Source organism: Sardina pilchardus, chromosome 2 (genome assembly GCF_963854185.1).
Source record: "Sardina pilchardus chromosome 2, fSarPil1.1, whole genome shotgun sequence".
NCBI lineage: Eukaryota > Metazoa > Chordata > Actinopteri > Clupeiformes > Clupeidae > Sardina > Sardina pilchardus.
In genome coordinates this window covers 9,847,058-9,864,592 of record NC_084995.1, presented here as the reverse complement: position 1 = coordinate 9,864,592, position 17,535 = coordinate 9,847,058, and the positions used below count along the sequence as shown (strand labels likewise).

At 40.9% G+C, this 17,535-nt stretch overlaps 1 protein-coding gene and 1 long non-coding RNA gene across 5 annotated transcripts in view; both read left to right on the top strand.

The window, feature by feature from the left end:
* Positions 1 to 6,650: 6,650 nt before the first annotated feature.
* On the top strand, positions 6,651 to 8,638 carry LOC134100516 (uncharacterized). Of its 2 annotated transcripts, none has more exons than XR_009941284.1 (3): positions 6,651 to 6,776; positions 7,737 to 7,784; positions 8,579 to 8,638. It is a non-coding gene; the product is annotated as an uncharacterized LOC134100516 (long non-coding RNA). The 2 variants fall into 2 exon arrangements; XR_009941286.1 differs by lacking the exon at positions 8,579 to 8,638 and adding an exon at positions 8,022 to 8,085.
* A 2,590-nt stretch (positions 8,639 to 11,228) lies between these two features.
* Positions 11,229 to 17,535, top strand: part of LOC134062021 (interferon regulatory factor 2-like) — a 37,756-nt gene continuing 31,449 nt past the window's right edge. For 2 of the 3 annotated variants that reach the window (XR_009935405.1, XM_062517902.1), the window contains exons 1-3: positions 11,229 to 11,330; positions 11,717 to 11,943; positions 12,054 to 12,157. Coding sequence is in view for 1 of the 3 variants with exons in the window: in XM_062517902.1 (XP_062373886.1) it covers positions 12,071 to 12,157 (87 nt within the window). In the remaining 2 variants the exon portion in view is untranslated. The remainder of the gene's footprint in view (positions 11,331 to 11,716; positions 11,944 to 12,053; positions 12,158 to 17,535) is intronic. The other variant, XR_009935406.1, reaches the window with a different exon arrangement.

The window sequence follows — 17,535 nt, the reverse complement described above, 5'->3', positions numbered from 1 at the left end:
ATTAAAGCAGAGTGTGTTGATGATTTTTCCTTTCTCTGCTTCTACAGTGGGTAGTCTGTGCTACATACAGTATATAGGTTTCATTTTATGATTTCTCGCATGTTCAGTTGTTAAGAATACAAATGGACTATTTTGACACTCACTGCAGTTGGAAACTAGCCTGACAAGCCAGACCCACACCCACATCAAGATGTAGGGTCGGAACTCACCGTAGGCAGGGCTCAATCAGAGGGGTGGGATAAACAGTTGTCTTTCAAATTCCCCTCTCTGTAATAGGATAACGCTAAAGAATCATCGTCTTGTTTTCAAGTAACAGGATGCGTACCCTCCCTCTCTACGCAATAGGATAACGCTAAACGAATCATCTTCTTGTTTTCAAATAGCAGGATGCGTTACCAGCATGGAGGTATTATAAGAACTGGAGAAAGTGAACAAGTCCCGCCCCCATTCATTTCAATGGGTATGCTAGGCGAGTGAAAATTGCCAAGATTTTTTCAGGCTTCAACATGGCGTTTCAAGGGGCTTGTTTCCGGTTCCGTTTTACTTAGCCAATTAAGTGCCAGGTTACTGATTGACGTAAGGTACAGAAGGAGAGCTCGTGCCCACACTAAGCTCGTGCATGAGCTGAGAGTGGAACAGCCAATCAGCATGAGGAAAACGGCACCGGATATGATGTATTTCTGGAAAATGGCGACGAGGAAGTGCCTTGCTAATCGGCGAAGCTAATCAGTCAAATCCTGACCCCCTGGTTACCAGAGCCCATTTATGGAGAGCCGGTCCACTCGCTATATTAACTCCATTATACCTGCAGTTTCTGTTGCAGTTCCACTAGGGGCGATCACGAGCAAGTGATCAAACAATGGGGGTCTATGGGAACTTAATTTAGTAAATTTTACCGAAACGACTGGTTCCGCTTTACAGGGTCACATATCATTAAAGACAATTCTAACTCGATATGAAGTATTCAAATTACTGAATATTTAAAGCTATAAGGGTATGCTTCGTTCATTTGATATTCAATTAAGAACCAAAAATAAAAAAATAAAAAAAATGACTTGTTATTTCATTATTTGTTTATGAATGTGATACGAAGAAGAAAATAACGCTTTGTTTGTCAGACTTTTGATTTCGTGGTCAGATCAAAAGTAGAACATTTAAAAAACGGACTCAAGGCTAACTGATTTTGATATTTATTTTTTTCCGATTGCTGTGACCTGGAAGTCAATTCAAAGTCACTTTCTTGGTCTTTCAGTGCTCAGTGTTGCCAATTTAGTGACTTATTTGTTGCTAGCTTCAGCGACTTTTGGCAATTTTAGCGACAGAAAATATTGTCTGGCAAACCAGAATCTGCGCGAAATCATCTCCCTTCTCGTGCCTGTTTTCTTGAACATTGCATTCGCCCAAATCGTTGCTCCATGATTATAGAAGTAGGCTAGCCTATGATTAGTGTGTAGTAGGCTAGCCTAGGCTATCAGGCCATGTTATTGCATGGAAGTAGGCTACAGTGGGTTGACACACTGACGGCTTGACGCCGAAACGCGTTTGTTTTTTAGGCATGGTGCTACAATAAAGAATAAAAAGATAACGAACTAGTGAGTGCGGTTCTTTTGCACATTGGAATTCCCTAGAAGTGGCCACTTAATTCACGCACATTGAATTGTATTACAACTTATCGCCACGAGGTGGCAGTTTAAGTCCGCTGTAGCATTGCCCCGGTGTTATGTTTGTATGCTTTTCCCCAACTACTGGTTTCTTTGCGCAAGCTCGCGTTGCTCACAACAGCTGCAGGAGTTTTCTGTGCCATCACTACACTACAACCACTCGGACGAAAGACATGTGAAATATAGGCTATGGGCTATTTTAGCAAAAAGTGGACCACAACTTCATTCACAAGCAGAGCAAACAATTCAAATTAGAAAAACCTAGATTGTCAGCTGAGGGGACGTTTAAATAGCCTATAGCCTAGGCCAAAGCCATCGATATCTCAAAGTTGCGACAACCGTTGACTTCCATGTTAAAGCCAGATTAGAGCGGTCACGTGGTTAGTGGGTAGACACAGTAGTTCCCTCTGTCCCTGGTTTACTACGGGATTGACAGCAGTGATCGCATTAATATTTACGGTAAATACTCGATGAAAACTAGCCTACTATAAACTGCATTTCCACATACATATATACTCAATGAAAATGCATTATTATGCACACGACTATAAGTCATGTAGAAAAGTCTTATTAGATATTCATTCATTCTCAATGGAATAGTTCCCGGATGTGCCGCCATTGTTTGTACACGGGAGTCAATGGTAGTGTCGCAACTTTGAGATATCGATGGCTTTGGCCTAGGCTAACCATAGTCTTTAGGTTAAATTGTGTATGGCCTATATGGTAAAGTTATATTCGGACTGGCAATTGGAAGTCAATAAATAATTTCCGGGGTCACAGCAATCGGAAAAAAATAAATATCAAAATCAATTTTGTCCCTAGTCATTTCTTCAAATGTTCTACTTTTGATCTGACCACAAAAATCGAAAGTCTGAAAAACAAAGCGTTAATTGCTTCTTCGTATCACATTCATAAACACATAATGAAATAACAAGTCATTTTTGTATTTTTTGATTTTTGATTCTCAATTGAATATCAAATGAACGAAGCATACACGGACCTATAAGTAATTATGCAGATCCTAAAATGCTATAAATTGTTAACAAAATGTATACAAATTTTGAATTCAAAATGTGAAATAGAAACAAGGTCTGTGTGTGTGGAGAGTTTGAGCAGAGACTAGGATTCTAGGATTAGATTGTGAATGATCTGTATTTTCAAGGAAATTTCATAGTGCTCCTACATTTTTTCATTTATGAGCACCTGTGCTCCTAGTGAAAAAGCTAAGCGTACAGCCCTGTAATGAATGACGTCATTTACACGTTTGAAAGGCTTTTTAGAACAATTATAGCCTGGCTAGCGCCTACCACTTCTCAAATGAGACGTGGTCTGGCAACCAGACGTTCATTTTCTCGTATTTGAAAAAAAATGCCCAGATCCGTTCATTGGGCGCCACGGATGTCTATCAAACGCGTCTGTGCATAGCTCATCATGGTCTTGCTTTCTCCCCTGTTATGTGATTGGTTGCCAACATCAGGCGAAAATGTGGGTGTTAGATTCCAGACTGCCTTAGCAGCGTGAATAAAATCACTGCGCAAGGCAGGATGGGAACACCCAGGCTATAGAACAATTAAGGGACTTAAAAAATCTAATACTCAGCCGTGTGTATTTTCTTTGACCCCCCTTTCGCATACATCCGATTTCTACACAAAAAAATGATATCCAGAGAAAAGTGGACTTCATTCACCTCCATTCATTCTCCACTTGCTCGCGACCACCTTCTAGCTGCAGTACCATGCGGAAGTATTTAGCGAGTGGTCGTTCTCCCCCTATTTGACATTATCTGGCGTTAACGTCGCAACTTCTGGTCGCATGTCAGTCACCATTATGTTAAGCCCGCCCACCGACTCTACACACGCTGTGATTGCCCCTCGGTTTCTCAGCTCCTAGCTCAATGGAACGTAGCTAGACTGCCCCGCCAGCCAAATTACATTTGCTGCCGCTAGGGGCGTCTAGATTTCTAGGCTAGTTGGAAACTCCAAGTAATATAAATATCCTTATGAAATGTTTAGACAGTGAAACATTTTTTGAGCATCTTTTCAGGTGTGTTTTCCTCCACAGTATTGCCCTGTGGTAGTCTGGTTTTCACCATACTAAGCTCAATCTTTTAAGATTGAACATTAGTCTGGGGAGGCTGCGCTTTGTTTCTAGGCTACTGCACTTCGCGCTGCTTAAGTTTCGTTATCTTCACGTCACCGGCCAATAGCGTGCCAGGACTAGAGTATGGCCTGATTGGAGCCAAAGGATCTGGCAGTAAACAGAGGAGATAGATCTGCTGGTTTCCAGCCTGAGCTGCGGGGCAAAATTCAAATTCCCCGGAAGTTCAGGCAGGGTTCACCCAGCCAGCCTAGCCCGGTGGTGGATCCTCTCACATCTTTTTTTGTGAACACAAATGAGTGTTGTAGCATGTGGGGCAGCATATTAAAGCATACTAAATTAACTGATGACTCAGTGATTGTCTGCTTTGTAGGCCTACAGTGGTTCTCAAACTTTTTCTGTCATCCCCCCCTTTCAAGCCTCACCTGACCCCATGCAACCAACAAAATTGTAACGTTAAAATGTTTTTTTTTTTTTAATTCATTTTGGTATCACATTACATTTCCCGTCTCACCGACTTAGTAGCAAAGACCCTGGCCATGACTCTTTATCTATATAACATTAATGTTGCAAAATAAATGTTGATAGATTTGAGAAGAAAATCCACCATCCCCGATCTTGTAAACAATCAGGCTGTTGAGCATGTGCAGTAGTACTGACCACAAGCTTACGTTTGAACTTCAGGTAGATTCTGTGTGCAGGAAAGTAAACCAATGTATGTTCATTTATTGTAAACTGTAGTTGTTGTAATGTTGATAACACTTTTATGTTTTATTCTCATTTAATTGAGTCTGTTGTAACATTCACCCTTGTCATCTGATAGGTCATTCGACCTCAAAAACAAGAATAAGTAACAGAGCATATGGTGTGCCGCAAAATCTCAGACTACTGACAGACCGACAGACTTCTATCTGAAAAACAAATTGCCCCTCAAAGACAATGATTATGTCCTTGATCTTTGATCCTTGAGAGGGTGATAACCGCTGGCCTTGTGCCAGAGGTTATAATGTTGGTAAAGTGATGCGATAGGCCTGCGGGGGGCAAATGAGGTTAACTTCTCGTGTCTATATGAAGCATACAATGAGTACAGGGCCGATTGGTCATTGAACTGTTTTCAAAAGAGTCCCAGAAGTGACATCAGTCAAATATACATCTGATGCGCTGCCCACTGATGGAAAACGGCTGAAATGTGCCACTGCGCAGCTGGTAGAACAGGGATTCCCAACCATAGATATTATAAAGCTTTATAATATCTATGTTCCAAATCTTTTTCGGCAGGTGACCCTATTTTGATGTCACAAAACATTGGCGACCCCAACATTCACAATATGTGACAGGCAGCACATCTCTGCTGTAACATCCAGTTGAGAGCTAGCCTGACGAGCCAGACCCACAACAAGATGTAGGGTCTGGACACTCACCGTAGACAGGGCTCAATCGGAGGGGTGGGATAAACAGTTGTCTTTCAAATTCCCTCCCCGCAATAGGATAACACTAAACGAATCATCTTCTTGTTTTCAAGTAGCAGGATGCGTAACCTTCACTCTCCATGCAATAAGATAACGCTATACGAATCATCTTCTTGTTTTCAAATAACAGGATGGGTTACCGTCGCAACTTCTGGTCGCATGTCAGTCACCATTATGTTAAGCCCTGTGATTGGCCCGCTGGTGCTGGGGGTTCTCAGCTCCCTGGCTCAATGGATCGTGCCTAGACTGCCCCGCCTGCCAAATTACATTTGCTGCCGCTAGGGGCGTCTAGATTTCTAGCCTAGTTGAGAGCAGTATTTTCCCCAAATGTCCTTAACAAGCATTTGACTAACTTGCCTGGTTGTTTGCTACTTTGTTTGGACCGTTGGTCTAGCATTATTAGCCATGATGATCTAATGATCTAAAGTTTATATTTATATAACAGATTGTAATGAAGAATCTTAACTTGGATATCACAGGTTTTCATATTTTTTATGTCATGTATATACACTATATTGCCAAAAGTATTGGGTCACTTGCCTTGACCCCCCTAATGACTTAAGTGACATTCCATTCTTATCCATGGGGTTTAATATGACGTTGGTCCACCCTTTCCAGATATAACAGCTTCAACTCTTCTGGGAAGGCTTTCCATAAGGTTTAGAGTGTGTTTATGGGAATATTTGGCCATTCTTCCAGAAGCGCATTTGTGAGGTCACCCACTGATGGATGAAGAGGCTGGCTCTCAGTTTCTGCTCTAATTCCTCCCAAAGGTGTTCTATCGGGTTGAGGTCAGCACTCGGTGCAGGCAGTCAAGTTCATCCACATCAAACTCTGAGATCAATGTCTTAATGGACCTTGCTTTGTGCACTGGTGCACAGTCATGTTGGAACAGGATGGGGCCATCCCCGAGCTGGGCTTGGCCCCTTAGAAGAAATGAAATCGGAATCGGCTAAAATCGGTATCGGCAGGTCAAATTCTATGAAAATCGGAAATCGGAATCAGCCAAAAAGATCTCTACCCCTAGTTCCAGTGAAAGGAACTCTGAATGCTATAGCATTAACCAATATATTTTGGACAATTCCCAACTTTGTGGGAACAGTTTGGATAAAAGTGCACAAAGCAAGGTCCATAAAGACATGGATGAACTTAACTGGCCTGCACAGAGCTGACCTCAACCCAATAGAACACCTTTGGGATGAATTAGAGTGGAAACTGAGAGCCAGTCGCCTCGTCCAACATCAGTGTGTGACCTTACAAATGCGTTTCTAGAAGAATGGCCAAAAATTCCCATAAACTCACTCCTAAACCTTATGGAAAGCCTTCCCAGAAAACTCAAAGCTGTTAAAGGGTGGACCAATGTCATATGATCATACCAGAGCGGTAGATTAAACAGAGTGGCGACACTCCCATAGACTTCCAGAGGAAACAATGGCGGACGTTTTTTCAGGCTACTTCCGCGTTATGGAGAGCTCAACAGTTCTTAACAGTGACATTCGCGGAGTTTGCCTCATTCACTTCCATTGGTGTCTGCCTAACTTTGTCAGCGGTAAGTAAACGAAAGCACGACCTTTTTTGAAATTGTTATATATGTCCCATATCAACTGTACCAGTATGTACTCGTAGTGTTATTCGAGTTGTTTGTGCTGCTCGTTTAACTGTTATTTTTGTATCTTAGTTATGACCGAAATTTCAGAGCATAATGTTACGTTAGCCTACAAAGCTAACCTTAGACGTGGAGGGAGGCTAGCCTAAATGTAATGTTCCTATGTCAATAAGGAATGTCAGACATATCACACTTGGTTACGCTACTGTAGTAGAGCAACGTTAGATAATATATGGGGTTATCAAGGAGTTTGTATGACATTTATAATCCTATTTGCTGAACCTGATGGCGTTAGCTAATGTTAGCTAGTCAGCTCACGCACATTCGAAATGCAATGAAGGGGGAACAGTACGTGATCTTAATGCATGCAATGGCATCAGATGTGCTCGTTATCAACGAGTTTGTGATTAGCTAAGTTGTTCTTCAGATGAACAGTGGAACTAATTAATGGGATGACATTTCATTTAGACCTGATCTAGCTTGTTAGCTTGCTAGATAGAATGTTTCATGGCACTATGAAGTGAACCTGAAGCTAAACTTGTGATCAGAGAGCATGATATGAACTCGGGTACATCTCTTCACAACAGAAATTTCAGTTATGAACTTCAGGCCAGGGCAGGGAGCTGTAGAAGCAAAAACTGTACTATACTCTCCTGCCGTGTGTCACTTGCTAACTGTCCAGTCCTGCCCTAGTGCCACTACTGTTCCAACTCGGGAGTCGGGACAGTGGCACGAGACTAGGGGCGCGTCGCGCGTGTACAGTGCAGTACTTTTTGTCTCAACTGCTGTTGGATGTTGCAGTCAATATTATTCTACATTGAATGTACATTTCTGAGGTCTATATCACCACAGCAGGTCGATGTATTTGATGGAATAATTTTGATTGCAATGACTATCTTGCAGATGCTGAAAGTGACGTGACAAGACATTGTCTTCAATTAAGTGGTCCTTGTAAGTATAATCATTTTCTTTCTTTTTTTTTACCTTCTATGGATAACTGAAAAGTGTAGGTTAATGATGCTCTAAGGGCAGAATTAGGTCCATCCATAGAATAAGAACAATGTTTGCAATGATGTAGCCTAGTCTAGTTAGCTGTCGTGGGTATACTGTAATCAATCCCAAATGTTAATATTTTAAGTGGGTAGAGATGGTAATGCTTGTAAGTGGGTATACTATCTCTCTCTGTAGCAGTGCCACTGCTTTGGTTGACACCATAAGGGATTCGGTCGTCCTTGCCCGGACCAACTGCTCCACTTGACTGATGATATTGAAGGCCTCCTGCAATGGACAGTAAAGGGTACCTCTCTTAAATTCCTTCAGTTGTAGCAGTACACTACATTGCTGTCAGCACAGTCATTGTTGTCTGTACAGCATGCTGGCATTCCTCACAAAGTCAGTTACTGATTACCCTCAGTATTGTTCTTATTACAATAAGAAAAGTCTCCTTGTGTTGATGAATGCAATGGCTAAAGTGCAGTGATTTCTTATAGCCTGTCAGCTTTTTTATTCTCAAAATAACTATGAAAGATATTGTTGGGAATCATTGGTGTTATAAAAGTTATAAGGTGTGGCACCCCCAACCAACCTTGAAGGGGTCGGCCGTGTATGGGTATGTAAAACTCTTGCTGGCCTTTTGCTTTTGTTTATGCTAATACCTTGATGTGGCATCTGTGAATGTATTGTACCAAGTATACACTGACTTTTACCTGCTCTCTCCATTTTCCACTGTGCCTGTTCTTGCCTAGGACCAAGGATGCAGAGGACAAGACGGGTGTGTAGTATTGACTGAAATTATCAGAGAAGGTAATTTTTTATGGTTTAGGTCCAAACGAAGGGACCCTTCCAACCTCAGCATCTCCAACACCTCCTGTCACACCTCCAGCCAAATGTGCTACATCTTCCTCAGTTAACCTTCTTTTGCATGTCCAGCATCCTTTGCACATTAATGTTGTTCACACACGGTACGGTTGTTCAGATTTGGGAATCTGATGTTTTTCAGAATGTCTTTGAAAATATAAATGGGTGTTAACCCTCCTTTTTATATTGCAGTCTCACCATATCTCCCTTACGCCTTTTCTGTGTGTATTCCTGTTCTTGATGTTGTTAAAACACACTTGTTCCACACATTGAAAATGTAATAAACAAATGTATTGAAAACTCAAAATGTATCAGTCATCCTTTTTATGCTGTTCTAAGTGCTTTCTTGAAACAGATGATTGCTTATTGAGTTACAATGTTATCGAAACAGTGGGTGTCCTGAACGAACTGTTGAACAAACTTAACTTTAACATACACACTTTTAACATTTTGGCTGTTATTTATCGTTCTTTGTTAATGTATTTTTTATATGTTTATGGCTTAATCTGAAAATATTACCAAGGCTGTGTGGTGGCCATATTTAGGCTATTCCTTAAAATAAAGAAATTAAAAGATTGACTGCATTGATCTAACTTTTAACGTATAACCTGTCACTGGTTGCCATATATTATTTGCTAGATGTTCATGGCTTAGGCTACTCCTAAAATTGTGAAGGCTGTGGGTGTGTAGGCCTATATAGTTAGGGTGGCCACCTTCATCTCATCAAAATAACTGGAGAGGACACTGAACATCTCAAATACCCACGGTAACATTGGATACAAAATACATACATTTCAACAATGTAAGTTTATTATGCATGACGACAAACAGGCAAATCACGGAACCAGGAATGGAGCTGATGCCGAGAGGTAGGCTAAATGGCAGTGTCAGCTACCACAGAATAGACTAGGCTATTTCAGAACGATGTTTGCAGCGCAAACTTGCGATATGTCATGGGCACTAATGTAAACATGCTAACCCACGTTATAGCACTTCAAATTGAACTCGTGTTTGGTTTGTTTCGATGTTTCCCGTGATCATTGCTGTCTGTCCCATAGAAATAACATGGCAGCGCCAGGGCTGTTAAGAACTGTTGTAGCGTACATGAACCACGTGACGGCGCGGCGGCGACTTCAAAGAGTGTCGCAACTCTCTATCTATGGCTCTGGATCATACCCTATGGATTACGAATGGGAGTAACATGCACAAAATATTTAAGTATAAAGTTTCAGTGCATAGGCACAATTATTTTATACAGCTGCAATATGTGAATATACATTATGTCCTTTAAGAAACAGTCTCTTTTTTCAATACCTCCAAGTCATGTGAACTATAGTGACTCCAAACCAAAGCAGAATAGTTCACCTACATGGGGCAAATCAGACACACCTTTTTTCAGCCATTGTATGCCAACTCTATATTATACCAGGTAGCAGATAATTAGTGATATCACCTGTGGTAGAAAGAATATGGCGGGACTTTTACTTTCTGGACCCGGGATGTCTGCCTCTGCCTCACCCTCTTTGTAGCCTATTTGTAGACTATTTCAAGAACGTTTCAACTTGTCAACTTTGTATCATCATTGATTAGGCTACACAGCACTAGTCTGGCTATCACCAAGCTCAATCTTGTAAGATTAAACATTAATATCGGGAGTCTTTATTTCTACTGCACAAGAGGCATGATCAGGGCATCGCTCAAAATGAGGCTGAACGCTGGATAGTCCTTCAACCAATCAGACCAACCATCTGGTGCGTCTTTTGGATAAGCTAGTTTGTGACTGGACCAAAGGTTGTGGACAGGAAGCAGGGGAAATAGATGTGCAGGTTTCCAGCCTGAGCTGCTGGGCGATCCAAATTTGCTGGCAGGTCAGGCGCTTCACCCAGCCTACAGTAAACCCCTCTATTTTTTTATGTAGACCTACATTAGGCTATTTTCATCACATTGATTTTCTCATATTAGTTTTTTGTTCCTGTCATCTTTAAAGCCACTTTCAATGATAAATGGAAATGTGTGTTTTCAAAGAATGATAAGGAAACATCATGTTTAAATTGTCAAATCAAATCTCATCACTCTACTTTCATTTCACATGTTTTTCTATTGCATAATTTGCCTGATACACCTCAATTTTCTATAGCCTACTTAAAGAGGTTAGCCTATGTCAATCTCTCAACTATGGATCGTGGGTAGGATTGCAGTTGCAGTCCAGTCGAGACATTAACAGTTTATTATTTCTGTGTAACTTACTGTAGGTTGAGTCCTAGGCCTATTTGGATAATCAACTAGGCCTACCGGTATCCAAAGACAAAGACTAAAGCTGTACTACACACAGAACTTTCAACCAAATCCTCTACATGTAATATAGGAAAACATTTAGGCTTGGGTTACATGTTTCGATTTGTAACATGGGATTAAGGTAAATAGAAAGTGAAACGATGGTCTGCAATGACTGATGTTTTCATAAACCAATTGGATTTTAGAGTAGGTGTCTCAGACAACCACGTGGGCAGCATCTTCCGGCTTAATTCCACGCCCCAATATGTCGTCGTTTTACAATGCGCATACACTTTCGTTTTTTGTGTATTAGCTTAAGTTTTGCTTTTCTTTTCGGCGTAATGGACATTCATTGGCAGTGAAATGGTAAGAAAATACCCCGTGTACAGTGGACCTGACTGATTGTGAACTAGCTACTGATAGATATTTCGACCATCTAGCCTAGCCTATGGTGGAGTTTGCATCAACATGGAAGTAACCATAATGCTTACGTAGCGCGCTAGTTAGGCTACATGGTATAATTTTTATTCGAACATTGTGTTTAGGCTAATATCTGTGTGGTTTTATAAGCACACCAACCCCTCAAACTAAGTAGTTAGCACATGAATCAAAAGCGATATAATAGTGTAAAAACATTCACATATTTCAGTCTCGTCTGTCTGGTCTTTCTAGATAGGCAACATAAATTGACGTTAAAACGTGTTTCGTAGTCGATTACACTCATGTTGATTTCAGTTTTTATCGTTTCGTAGAACTACTACTTTATTGTTAAGACAGTGGGCCGAGTTAACCAATGGATAATGGTTGATATTTTGAAAATATAATTCTACATCAAATATGGAGTTCGACATGGAGTCGTCCAAGTGGACTTTGCTGTGTCTCACATGGTATAGAAACAATGTGCCGAAGATGTCTCCTGCTGTAAAGCAGTAAAGTCCCTATAGCCACCAGCGACACGTTCCATCATCTACATCGAAAGGTAAAATAACATAACGTTTCCACTCAGTCTGAAACACCTATCCACATTTTAAAGAGAAAAGCCTGAGATTCGCTCCAGAATACAACCATGCCCTTTATGTTCTTGTCTAGTAAACTACCCAGCCATCATGCCGGTGGATAGGATGCGAATGCGCCCATGGCTTGAAGAACAGATCAACAGTGGTTCAGTAAAGGGGCTCGTGTGGATTAATAAGGTATGTTGGTAGCCTGGTAGAATGACCAGATCTTCTTGACATGAGGAGTGTGTGCATTCATATCTTGTTTATTCATTAAGTGTAGGCTTTTCGTTATGAAACATAAACCTTATGCTTAAATGATTTGTGCACATTCACCATCATGAAATAGGCCTATTGTGGGTAAGCACAAAACTGAACATTATAGGCCTCCAAACTGTACATCGTATTGATATGTTAAAATAGAAACCAAATATTTTCTAATAACAATTGTGTTTATTTAGTTTAGTTATTCCTTCATTAAGGACCATATTTTCCCACGTGCTTTTCAGCCCATTAACATCATTGTATAGCCTAATATTTGAGTAAGACATTTGTACAGCAATATCATTATGATTTTCTCCCTATTGCAATGTAACATAAAATACGGATTTAGCACAGTAATTTCTATTAGCCCCATTGTGGACAGTGTTTTATGCAAGTTAAAAAAAACAGTGTATTGACGCAGTTAATATTAACCACAGCTTGTGAAACATTATTTCACATTGAATTAGAATCAGATTCTGAAAATGCTAACCGTGGTAGGCGGGTGTTGCCTATCAGTTTGCAAATCCTGCCTTTCTTTAATACTTTTGCTTCACCTGTCAAACATTGCAGAATATTCATGTCTGCCATTGGGAACAGTGTGCAGGAAACAAAAAATGCAGTGTATACCAGAGAAAATCAATGCTATATCGTTCACTATAGAATTGTACCATGCATGGCCAGTGTTGGGAGTAACGTGGTACAAACTTTTTTTTTTTTTGGTAATTTTAGACTCAGTAAACTTCAGTAACACAAGTTACAATGCATTTGAACCTGAAATTAAGTGGGTTTTTTTTACTGGTTGAAGATGACTGTGGCTTCAACAGACTCAAAGTCAGACTCTACATTTGACGGGATGGACATAGGCCTAATAATTTTCAGTTGGTCAGAGACAAGGATATGAAGAACAGGACGGTTAAAGTGTAACTCAGGCGAAAATGGACCAAAGGGTGTTGTTCTGAATGAAAACGTCAACTAAGCCGTGGGGACAGTATTTTTAGTTAATCCAGAATACAGAGCTAGCACCGGTAATAGCCAGTGCCCAACATCGCAAACAGGATTAGCAAGCGGCGAGCTAAACGCTTTCAAAATAACGTTTGTAACTAGTAATATTGCTCAAAACAGCCCCAAAACCTTATATTTAGGCTGGGTATTGAAATGGTCCGTTTGACTAAATGGCGCCCTCTTGAATGTCTTTGCGATATTTGATATCACAAGTAAAATGGGTACGGGTTGAGAATGCACCTTCTCCCGCGGGACTCCCGAAGAGATCCCGCAGGCCGTCAAGCCGATTTTTTTCGAGGCTAAGGCAATGTACCCAAACAACCACCAGGTGGCAGAAAGTTTCATCCCGCATTTCAACCGCATTTAATGATGAAGACCGCATATCCGTCAATAGTCGACTCCTTAATCTCATTTAATCATTAAAATGAAGGTGATGACTGGCGAAATTATTCAAACGACGTTTCAATAAACCATTGTTGAAATGAATGAAAATGGTTATAGAAAATCGCCTACAGCCTAACGCCGACACAGCTGATTCTTTGATTGATTCTAAGCTGTTTTGATGTAGGGGATGGGTAAACTGGCGCGCTACAAACATGCTACCAATCAAATGTAGTATTAGTAGGACTAGCCTACTTAGACACTTTCGTCATAGGCAACGTTGCCATGTTAATTTGGGCTAGAAGTGTTTGCTTGTGGTGACGCTCCTGTCCGCTGCTTCTCCCGAATTGTGTGGCAAATTTATCAACAATCAGCTTAAATGTCAAATCATATTTATTTCTTTTTGTCGCCATGGTTTTGGGGGAAACGCGGAGAAACGAGATGGTCAGTCCTCTTTTTTTTTCTTCGCGTTTCGTTATAAGAAATATATAAGTAATAGTTAAAGTCTTCTTCCGTATTGAACAGATACGGGACGCTCTTTGTTCCGTATTTTAAGGAACTACTCAATGCACACACACTACAATGAAAAACACACAAAGAAAACACTAAACATATAGCCTACAACCTAATGACACTTTAATGCAGAGTTTCTCAAACTATGGGCCGCGAAACGTGGAGACTGCTGCTGGTCCGCGAGACATGGAGTGAAATTAGGTCCGGTGCTTCATCTGATAATTTGCTGCGCAATTGACCAAGCAACCGCGGACCGACAGAAAAAGAAAGCAAACGTTGCTGCTATCGGGAGGAAATGCTTGCTAATTTGATGTGTTTAAACATAGAGCCATACAATTAGGTGTGTCTGTTATTATGATAATTTTCGAGCATAACTGCTTGTCCATAGCTCAGTGACAGGTGTTAATAGCCTTGCCATAAGCACTGCTGTGGAATGCAGGTGCTTCTTTTATTATGCGGTTAGAGCATAAGCGCTTACTCATATAGACTATAACTCAGGGACAGGTGCAAAACCACCAACTGGGATGGATGGAAGGGCAAGCAAGCACTGCCACACAACGTGAAGGCCTTTGTGTTGTCAACACTAAACAGAAAGTTTCCTACGATGGGGAGAAGTGGCCGCAAGGACTGCATCGATAAGATCAACGAATGCCTTCGCAAGCCCCGAAACCCTGGCGATACATTTTCTTTCCTTTAATTCAATAAAACATTGTTTATCTGAAGAACTTTTCCGAGGTTGTCTTGTCTACCAAATCCTAAACTTTAAATTGCGTAAACATTTTATCTTATGAAAAAACTCTTAGGGGGAACAGTTAGGCAGCCCTTCCTCCATATCGTAGTAGGCCTATAGGCAATTTATTAGAGGGGTCAAAAAAACTCATTAAGTAGGCTAGCCTGCTACTTTTTCCGGACTAAATGTGTCACTTTAGTGATTGGCTCTTTCAAATGCAAATTAGGTGGATGGGTTTTTGAATGGGCCTGCTGCAGGTCCTAAGACAAATCCTAAGAATTTATTGTTTTAAGAAAGTGCCATTATCATTGCCATATTCTCTTAAAACATAGGCTATATATTTGAAAACGAGTTGATAAAAGGTTTCTAATGGTGTTTCTATAATATGATAAAAGCAGAGATTGAGATGTGTGTTTGGAACAGTTTTTCAAATCCTCCGGGGGGTATTTAGACTCCAGGGTGTTAAGCACTCATTCACAACTGTCCCATCGCTAAATGCTCTCTTGTGTTGCGTGATCACACAAGTATACCTGTCATAGTGTGCTTTTAATTTGATAGGCCTAATTATTATCTCCGCCAACGAGGTTGTTTTCATCGGGGCTCAGTGGAACAGGTCAACCCCGCGATTAGGGGTGTGTGACTGATGACTTATTTGGCAAGGCTATATTATTAGGCTTACTATGCATGGCTGTAGGCAGCTATGAGGCCACTGAGATGTGGACCTCATCGGTTTTGAGAGCTGGAAATATATTTGCTAAATATTTGCTAAATATTGGTATATTGTTGTGCATGTTGCGTTCGCGACTCGGGGAAGTGAAAGCAGTTCTGTATAGACATTGCAAGTTTTCATGGTGATCATCAGCGCAGCTGTAGCTGATTGTGAAAGCCAATTGGAAATACATACGTTTAGAGCGAACGTTTCAACTATGTTTGCCATGGTAGACAAAAACACTCAAATAAAACAATAGCCTAAAAAATAACTGTAGTGCGTAATGGACACGGCTCTATATCCTAAATAATTTTCGAGGTTCGCCATTTGGTAATATGACCTATCCTTACTGACAATAATTTTTTGGGCACGAATGAATGGGTTTGCCCTTAGTTTAAATGGAGGCTGGGGAGAGAGCGCGGCAGCTATTGTTATGTATGGAGCTGGCTTAACAAAGTTTTGTGCGTTATATATAACGCACACAACATTGTTGAGAGAGAGAGAGAGAGAGAGAGAGAGAGAGAGAGAGAGAGAGAGATTCATGCATGCTGCATTACCGTGACCCTATATCTTGTGGATGTTTTTTTTCTCATTGGAATACAGCAGGACAGGATGCCTTTTATCTATCAAACGCAAAAGCGGAGATTGTTGGAAGGACTAGGCTACTCAACAAACTTGTTTTTTGTTTCTGGGAGATCTCGTTATCGTTTTGGATTGTCGGATTTTATACTTATTGTATATATAGGATGAACAAAGTCTATGGATTTGCTATATTAAATCCAGTAGCCTAATAATTAGGCTATGTGCCACGTCCGATTTCGCAAGTGGTGTAGTAGGCTACATTTAAAAATCGACAGCCGTCTGTGAGATCCATTTCATGAAGAGCAATTGTCTTGTGCGATCATTCCCCCTCCCCCACACTCGTCAAACCAGTTCACTACCTACATTATAGCCTACCTATATGCGGCACTGAGGACGACTCTTGAGCCTGACACTATGTCAATGTAAAAATGTGTGTGAGTGTGCACTGAACCACAAATTCACATATTAACTTTTCTTTTCAGCAGACATCGCAAAAAATCGCAAAACAGAAAATCTTTCATTTGTTTTAATAAAATGATGCCTTTTGTCTTGATGGGTTCCGGAGAGGTTCTTCGAGTGAGTTTTGAACCTCGGTCGCTGGCGTACGATACACATGCTTCAACCAGATGCGCCACAGCGCGACTGTAATTCCCATCAGGCTTTATTCGCTGATCAAAAGTTCTGACATGTTAAACTGACGTTAGTTATTAATTCACCACATGATAAAATGCTGTCATATAGCTTGACGCCCAGCAGCCTATGGTAGTCTATGCCTATCTCTGAATCAACATGAACATGCATACGATACATACGTTGCTAGAAACTTATTTTGCGGAGCTAGGCCTGCTAGTCGATGGTTACAATGAATCACCCTCACTGCCCTATCGCATATCTGACCATCCATTGTTACAATGTTACAAAATGTCCGATCTTCTCCATGCATGTAGCCTACGGTTATAAGTAAAGTGACAAACATAGGCATGTATTAAAGACATTTCTGTTAAATACATTTTATTTTCAGTCGTCAAAAGTGGTGGGGACAAAATCTGTGATAACAAGTGCTGGGTACAAGTAGGCTACCCAGCGTCGCCGGTTAAAATGAACATGCCTCCGTTTTAAAATAGCCTATACACATTTCTAAGTATTCCTAGCATGTAAATGTAGCCAAAATGTCCATCTTGTCCATCTCTTTCGTCTTCGCCTTGACATTGACAATAATAGCCTATTGACGGAAATGAGGTCTTGTAACCGTAATGAATTCATGAATTAGGCTAATCTAAGGTTGCCTTTCAAGTATTTCAGGTTGAATTGAAGGCTATTTCCTTCTGATAGGCCAGGCATCACCAAATGGCGGACCGCGGTCCGGGTCCGGACCCAGTGACGGTGCTGTCCGGA